This window comes from Pelophylax lessonae (assembly GCF_965119305.1).
Source record: "Pelophylax lessonae genome assembly, chromosome: 6".
NCBI classification, from domain to species: domain Eukaryota; kingdom Metazoa; phylum Chordata; class Amphibia; order Anura; family Ranidae; genus Pelophylax; species Pelophylax lessonae.
In genome coordinates, this window is record NC_138773.1 from 32,071,616 (window position 1) to 32,080,667 (window position 9,052).

Here is a 9,052-nt window from a genome sequence, read left to right on the forward strand (position 1 = left end):
AGGTCCTTCAGGGACAACGAGTCCTCGTCGCTCAAGACCTGTATGCGGTCCCTGGGATTGATGGTATCAGCCTTCGAGGCGATACCGTTTGCACAGTTTCACACGCGGTCTCTCCAAGCGGAGATACTGGCCAGGTGGGACAGGCTCCCTCAGTTCTTGGACCTGAGGGTGTCTCTGAGTCACCAAACCAGTGTGGATCTTCTGTGGTGGCTTCAGTCCCCGGCCGTAGCGGAGGGGAAATCCTTCTGGCCTTTGCTGTTGACGGTGATTACTACGGATGCCAGCCTGTCGGGCTGGGGTGGCGTCCTGGGCAACCTGTCTGCCCAGGTCACTTGGTTGGTGGAGGAATCATCCCTACCGATAAACATCTTGGAATTGAGAGCGATCAGGCTGTGCCTGCTCCATTGGTCGGATCGTCTTCAGGGCCACCCTGTACGGGTGCAGACGGATAATGCCACTGTGGTGGCTTACATCAATCACCAAGGGGGCACCAGGAGTGCCCGGGCGGCTCAGAAAGTGACCAGCATTCTGTCTTGGGCCGAGACTCACGTCCCGGTGATTTCGGCAGTTCACATTCCGGGTGTGGAGAACTGGCAGGCCGATTATCTGAGCCGCCAGACCCTGGACCAGGGGGAATGGTCCCTGCACCCAGAGGTTTTTCAAATGCTGTGTGGGAAATGGGGATCCCTGGATGTGGATCTGTTCGCGTCCCGGTGTTCCGTGAGAATTACCTACCCGTGAGAAAAACCTACCCCTCGTGCGTGTACATTAAAACAGCTGTGCTGCAATACGAGTCATCTCCACTCCTAGTAAATATAAAAGCGACGGCGGGTGTATGAGAACATAAATCACGGAGCTGCCAGCCGCTTTTATATTTACTAGCCGAGATGAGGGAAGTCACAGGGAAAGGAGCGGAGATGACTTATATTGGAGCCGACATGTTTTAATGTAAGCGCGGCGTGGGTAGTTCTTTTCCACAGATCAGTCATAATATCCTACTAGTGCGCATGCGCACTACTCAGCTCCTCTGCTTTTACATTAGGTTGCCGGCGCTCAGCTGTTCCTGGCCAGAAGTGACGAGGGTAGGTTTTTCTCACGGGGTAGGTAATTCTCACGTTACACCGGCTAAACAACAAGGTGGGAAGTTTCGTGGCAAGAACGCGCGATCCTCTGGCAGACGCCTCGAATGCGCTGGTGGTGCCTTGGCACCGGTATCGTCTGATGTATGCCTTTCCCCCGATCCAGTTGTTGTCCAGGTTCCTGCGCAGGTTGGTCTCGGAACCGAAGTTGATGATTCTGGTGGCCCCGGACTGGCCACGCCGGTCCTGGTACGCGGACATCATTCAACTGGCCGTCGAGCCTCCGTGGCGGCTACCGTTACGAGACGATCTACTGTCTCAGGGCCCGATCTTCCATCCTGCTTTACAGTCGCTGGCTTTAACAGCATGGCTGTTGAAAGCCAGGTCCTGAGAGACAGGGGGTCTCTCTTCTGAGGTCATTCCTACTTTGCTCAAGGCTAGGAAAGCCTCATCCGGTAAGATCTATTACCGTACCTGGAAGGCTTATTTTGCCTGGTGTGAATCCAGAGGCTTCCCTCCTCAATCCTACTCGGTGGCAAGGGTGTTAGCCTTCCTACAAACTGGTGGGGACCAGCGCCTGGCATTGTCCACGATTAAGGGCCAGTTGTCTGCACTGGCCGTCCTTTTCCAGCGCCAATTGGCGTCTAACTCTTTGATTCCCACCTTTATTCAAGGTGTGCGTCACTTGGCCCCTCCTCAGAGGGCGCCCCTACCTCCTTGGGACTTGAACTTGGTTCTGTCCGTTTTGCAACGTTCTCCCTTTGAAAACATCCGGGAGATTTCTTTGCCTCTGCTGTCGGAAAAAGGTTGCTTTTCTGGTAGCGATCACTTCTGCACGCAGAGTGTCAGAGTTGGCGGCCTTGTCTTGCGGCTCCCCTTACCTGGTGGTTCATAGGGATAAGGTGGTCTTGCGACCCAACCAGTCCTTCCTTCCAAAGGTGGTTTCTGATTTTCACCTTAATGAGGACATTGTTTTGCATTCGCTTTGTGCGAATCCTAAACATCCTAAGGAGTTTGCCTTGGATGTTGCCTGGGCGATCAGGGTTTACCTGTCGTCCACTGAATCCTTTCGTAAGTCAGATTCTCTTTTTGTCCTTCCTGATGGACCTCGGAAGGGTATGGCTGCGTCTGCGGCGACCATTTCAAAATGGATCAGACAGACGATTTTGCAGGCCTATTCGATTAAGGAACGGGTACCGCCCTTCCCTGTCAAGGTGCACTCTACCAGAGCGGTGAGTGCGTCTTGGGCCTTCCGGCATCAGGCTTCAGTGGTCTAGGTGTGCAAGGCTGCGACTTGGTCGTCTGTGCACACCTTTTCAAAATTCTACAAACTTGATGTTCTGGCATCGGCAGATGCCTCCTTTGGCCGCAGAGTTCTGTGTGCGGCAGTGCCTTAAGGGGACCCTAGTTTTGCAGGGCCCTGGCTGTTGGATAAAATACTAAATAGGCTGAATCAAGAAAATACTGTTGGGGTTGTTTTCCCCCTTGTTTATTTGCTTTCCTGGGTTGTTGCTCCAGTTGAGCTTTTCTGTTGCCTAGAGGATACCTTTCTGCTCATGTAAGGTTCCTTTCTCTGCGGTGGGTGCTGCATTGCCTTTCTGACGGTTGCGTTTCCCACCCCTCATGTCTACGCTGCTTTGGGACATCCCATTGGTGAAGACTATGAGTGGGCGGCGACTGTCAGAGGACGTAAGAGAAAACTGAATTTTTGTAAAATCTTACCGTAAAATTCCTTTCTCTGAGTCCTCCGACAGTCGCCGCCCCGCCCCTCTATTTGGGGTTCTGTGGACTTTAACTGCTTGCTACCAAACTGAGTTGGGATGGCTGATTGCAGGGGGGTATTGGACCAGTGCGACAGCCCCCATAGGTGTATCTATGTAAATTACTTTGTTTTTAACAAGTCTTATGCCTGGCTTGCTCCTATGGATAAGAGGTCAATACCCATTGGTGAAGACTGTATGAGTGGGCGGCGACTGTCAGAGGACTCCGAGAAAGGAATTTTACGGTAAGATTTTACAAAAATTCTGTTTTTTCCTCCCATCAAAAGCCAAGAATGAGTCATAGATAAGTGGCTTATTCTTTACACCAGGGGTCTTCAAACTATGGCCCTCCAGGTGTTCAGGGACTACAATTCCCATCACGCCTAGTCTCTGATCTCTGCTACACATTTATTTCTATGACAGACAATAAGCAAAAATCATTTGTTTTGGGTTCCTTCTGTCCTCTATAGAGGTTAACTTGTAAAGCCTCCACCTTCTTTATGAAAACTGATTATTTGTTTCGTTTCTTTCTCCTTGTCTCCAGAATAGCGTCTGCTGCTCTAGGAGACGAGCTGAGCTGCTCCATCTGCCTGAACCTTTATACGGAGCCGGTGTCACTGGGATGTGGACACAACTTCTGCCGGGATTGTATTGTGACTGTTCTGGATACACAGGAGCGGTCTGGAGTTTATTCCTGCCCAGAGTGCAGAGAGGAGTATGCAGAACGTCCTACTTTGGAGAAGAACAGGAAGCTGTGTAACATTGTGGACAACTTCAGATCTACACAACAAAAAGAGGAGAAAAGTGAGATCCTCTGTACGTATTGTGTGGAATCTCCAGTAGGAGCTATCAAGACTTGTCTGCAGTGTGAGACTTCTATGTGTGATAAACACCTGATAGCCCACAACAAGACAGTGGACCATGTGTTGGTGGAACCCACCTCGTCCTTCAGTAGTGAAAAATGCTCCATCCACAAGAAGCTTCTGGAGTATTACTGCTCCGAGGATGCCATCTGTCTATGTGTGTCCTGCTGTCTGGTGGGAAAACATAAAGGACATGAAGTGGAACTTCTAGAAGAGGCTTTGGATAAGAAGAAGGAGAAACTGAGAGATTTTCTAGAAAAACTAACTATGACAAAAGAGACAACTGAGAAGAATGTTCAGAATCTACAGGACCAGAAAAGAAAAGCTGAAGAAAAAGCAGATGACGAGAAGAAAAGAGTCACTGCCCTGTTTGAGGATATCAGGAGACAGCTGGAGGTCCAGGAACAGAGAGTCCTGAGTGAGATCTCCAGGCAGGTAGAGGAGGTCTCATTGTCAGTCACTGATCTCATCAAACAGTTGGAGATACAGAAGGATGAGCTGTCCAGGAAAATTTGTCACATTGAGAAGTTGTGTAACGTGACCGACCCAATAACTGTCCTACAGGATCAGGAATCAGACACGGGTGACCAGAATGTGGAGGAATCTTCTGTTCGTAATCTGGATGATTTTATCATCTCACTTGTTTTGCACAACTCTATAACTGATCTTATCACTGATATGCAATTGAAAAACAACCTTTATGTGGAGGATGGAACTGATCTGTTACTGGATAAAAAAACTGCCGGTGACTTTGTGGCTATATCAGATGACCTGAGAATAGCCTCCGACTCTGAAACAAAATTGGTTAAACCAAAATTACCACAGAGATTTAAACAATACTCTCAGGTGATGAGCATAGAGAGTTTTTCCCATGGGAGACATTACTGGGAAGTTGAGGTTGGTGACTCTGGGGATTGGTATGTGGCTGTTTGCTATCCCAGTATAAAGAGAGATGGAAAGGAGTCTGGTATTGGGAATAATAACAAGTCCTGGAGTTTCTGCAAAACTGAAAACGAATATGCATTTGTTCATGACTCTCAGGAAGAATTGTTATACCCAGAGTCTCCTGGGCAGAGGTTGGGATTATATTTGGATTATGAAGGTGGCCGTCTGTCCTTCTACCAGCTGAGTGACCCCATCAGACACCTCCACACCTTCACCGCCACCTTCACCGAACCCCTTCATGCTGCTTTTTATTTGGATAACAGAGCCTGGGTAAAGCTGGTATCTCCGGCGTTTTCTATGAAACCATAATTTACAACATATTTCTACAATTTTGTCATCAATACAAATAATAAAGAGGGTGGAAGGGTGAAATCATCTGGGGCAATTAAAGAAGCTCTAAATTAAGATTAGTAAACCAACATTACTTGAAAGAGATCCTGACAGCATTCAGAATGATACACGTTCATATCCCCTTCTGCTAAGGCTACATACACACCGGCGATTTAGGCCCCTTTCACACTTGTGCAACTTGGGACTGCAAAGTTGCATGAAAAATCGTACTCCATGATTTCCAATGAGTACCGTTCATATCTGTGTGACTTCAAGTCGCAACTTCAAGGTGATCCTTGCACTACTTTGGTTCGACTTTGATGCATTTTGAGGTCCATAGACATAGGTATTGATTCAAGTCCAGTCAAAATTGTGGCAAAACAATTACGCGACTTTTAGGTCGCACTAGTGTTAACGGGGCCTTAGGCTGGTGCAAACTGCAGCGGCAGGAATTGTATGATTTCTGCTGCAGCTGTGAGCGGTTAGAATCTGTCTCTGTTCAATCAAATGACAAAGTTCCAGCATCTGCAGCTATTTGCGGCCCTCCACCCAGCCTGGGGTTACCTGCGGTGATCACCAGGGCTGCTGTTAAAAATCATGGGACCCCGTACAGCCTACCTTTTGGGGCCCCTGTGACCCGCCCTTGACCCCACTCTTGGCCCCTCTCCTGTCCCGGCTTTGAACATGTAATAGAATGAGACATGACAGGTCCTCTATATGGAGAGATCTGGGATCTATTAGACCCCAAATCTCTCCTCTAGCTTTAAAAGCATCATATTGAGATTTCTGCTCCTACAAGCCTTTAGAAAGCCCTGTTTGTTATTTTGCAGAAATGAAGTGTAGAGGTGCCCGGGCCCCCCCTGTTAAGCTGATAGGGCCGGGTCCGGTACAACAGGACTGGCTGTACTGCCTTATCAGCGGCCCTAAAGATCACCGCAGGTAATCGCTATCTGTGTGGAGAGCCACTCACAGCTGCAGCAGGAATCAAAAGATTGCTACCACTGCAGTTCACACCGGTCTTAATCCCCAGTGTGAATGTAGCCTAAAGCTGGCCATACATTATACAATTTTCTTGTTCAATTTCTTTAGATTTACCTTCAACTATGTAGTGTAAGGGCCTGCCTGATTGCATAGAAATTGTAAGTGTTTAGGTGTGACCTCATATTATATGGCTTTGATAAATCTCAAGAAAAGTTGTAGAAGAAAATTGTATAATGTATGGATAGCCTTACTCTTAGATCTCCAAACTTTCTAAATCAGAATGAGGCAGACCTTTCAGGACAAAGTATGTAAAAAAAAAAAAGACACCTCTCTACCTTTCCATGCCACCTTAACCTCCCTGGCGGTCTGATTATCTCTGGATTTCTGTGCTAAAAGTGGTACATTCTTTTGTATGAAAATCTGTTATTTTATATTTTAAAACTCACCTTTCCCTGCGATCCCCCGCCGTCCTTCCCTATTGTCCTCCCCCTCCGTCCTCCCGCTGTCCTCCCCTGCCGTCCTCCCCCGCCGTTCTACCCCACCGTCCTCCCCTGCCGTTCTACCCCACCGTCCTCCCCTGTCGTCCTCCCGCTGTGTGCTTGGCGGATGCCAGCACCTGTCTTCCGGTTCCCTTCCCTGCGAGCGTTGTGACGCAGGGGAGTCAAACCGGCGCCAATTTCAAAAATGTAAATACACCAAATGAGATAATAGAAAGCTGTGATCCTAACGGATTACACTGTATCATCCCATTTCACCACAGGATTTCACCTGGTGACTTTTCCAGTGTCCTGCCTGTGCTTTTCCAGTGCTTTGTGCCTGGAAAATAGAGAATGACCATGGCGTCCAAAAAGCGTTCTTTTTGCGCAAAATCGCTTTTAGACGAACTGGAAAACAGCGACAGCGAAACGGAGTTACTTGAAGAACTGAGCGATAGCGATTCGTGGGAAAATTCGTCATCAGGTACGGAAAGTGAGGACATCGACAATTCTGATGTCTCTTTCTGGCACATCGCTTCGTTGGAAATTCTGAAGAATCATTTGATATACTTCCCAAATTCCACAAGTGATGTGCCAGAAAGAGACATCAGAATCGTCGCTGTCGTCACTTTCCATACCTGATGACAAATTTTCCCACGAATCGCTATCGCTCAGTTCTTCAAGTAACTCAGTTTTGCTGTTTTCCAGTTCGTCTAAAAGCGATTTTGCGCAAAAAGAACGCTTTTTGGACGCCATGGTCGTTCTCTATTTTCCAGGCACAAAGAACTGGAAAAGCACAGGCAGGGCACTGGAAAAGTCACCAGGTGAAATCCTGTGGTGAAATGGCATGATAAAGTGCAATCCGTTAGGATCACGGCGTTGTATCATCTCATTTGGTGTATTTAAATTTTTGAATTTGCCGCCGGTTCCACCCCCCTGCATCGCAACGCTCACAGGGAAGGGAACTGGAAGACAGGTGCCGGTGTTCCGTGAGAATTACCTACCCCGTGAGAAAAACCTACCCTCGTCCCTTCCTGCCAGGAACAGCTGAGCAGCGCAGCAGTGCGCATGCTCACAGCCCCGGATACGTAATGGAACAGATGAGGAGCTGACTAGTGCGCATGCGCACTAGTATGGAAAGATCACGGTGTACCGTGAAAAAAACCTACCCATGCGGCGGTTACATTAAAACAGCTGTGCTGCAATATGAGTCATCTCCGCTCCTGTCCTTGTCACTTCCATGATCTTGGCTAGTAAATATAAAAGCGGCTCTCGGCTCCGTGATTTATCTTTTCATAGACCCGCCGTCGCTTTTATATTTACTAGCCAAGATCAGGGTAGTGACAAGGACAGGAGCGGAGATGACTCATATTGCAGCACAGCTGTTTTAATGTAACCGCCGCATTACACACACTGCCGTGCATCGGAAATGACGAGGGTAGGTTTTTCTCACGGGGTAGGTAATTCTCACGGAACACCGGCATCGGCCGAGCACAGAGTGGGGAGTGAGGGTGAGGAGAACGGGGATGACGGTGGGGGATCGCAGGGAAGGTGAGTAACATTGCGGGGTAATCCCGAGTGTGGCTCGGGGTTACCGCTTTTGGTACAGAAAATTAACCCCGAGCCACACTCGTGAATACCGCTAGGAGGGTAACAACATCCATGACAAAATGAATATGTTAGAAATGATTGGTTAATCCCACTATGTAAAGCTGGCCTTACACCTGTAGAATTCCATTCAAACTTTCAGACAAAGTATAAAAATCGCTTGTCTGATCATCCAATGGCGCCTTCGTGGACTTGACTAAATTCACAAGTTTATTTTTTATTTTTTTGATTTATCATTTTAAAGTCTCAATTTTCATAGAATGAACCTTCTGCTTTCGGATTAACTTTGGCAAGTGAATGCACAAAAAGATTTTTCTTGGCTGGGAGCGAATTCAACAATAAAAATCCTGTTCGTTCCCATTTGATTTGACAAAATTTTTCCATCTCTGTCCTACAGATTTAATTGTGAAATTGGCCCCCTTTTAAGACCCCGTTCACACTGGGGCGATCCGACTTGCCGGGGCGACCTCACAGGTCAATGCAGGTCGCTCCAGGTCGCCCCAAAGAAGCTCCGGACCCGTTTTCTAAGTCGGAGCGACTTGTGTCGCTCCTATTAGAACGGGTCCACAGCTTCTCTATGGCAGGCGACCTGTCAGGCGACCAGGTCGCCTGACAGGTCGCCCCTGTATGAACGGGGTCTTACTCTTAAATAATCAAACAAACCTTCTGAAAACAACATCTTTGGAAGAAAGTTATACAGGTTCATGACCGGCTGTGCTTATAGCCCTGTCTGCTATACCTGCAGTGAGATACAAGGATCAGCATGGCTCAGTCTTTGTGCAGCATTACTAAGCAGAAAGTGGAGTCTACAAATATGATTTGATTCTCGGAGATATCAGACACACTGCATATTAATATCCGTTTATCTCTTAATAACTAGGGGTTAGCACTGCTATTTTTCTGGCACCCCTATATATACTGTATATCAGTACTATCTCATGACTACATACTTATGAGCTACATGTACAATATATTGGCAAAAGTATTGGGACGCCTGCCTTTACACACAC

General features: G+C 47.7%; 1 protein-coding gene across 1 annotated transcript in view; it reads left to right on the plus strand.

The window, feature by feature from the left end:
• The window catches only part of LOC309559017 (uncharacterized protein), a gene marked incomplete at its 5' end in the record, with an annotated part of 37,107 nt that extends 32,141 nt beyond the window's left edge, over positions 1-4,966 (plus strand). The window contains 2 exon segments of the mRNA XM_082262127.1: positions 3,384-3,479; positions 3,481-4,966. Coding sequence (XP_082118253.1) covers positions 3,384-3,479; positions 3,481-4,956 — 1,572 coding nt within the window. The 3' untranslated portion in view covers positions 4,957-4,966.
• Between the last annotated feature and the right edge of the window lie 4,086 nt (positions 4,967-9,052).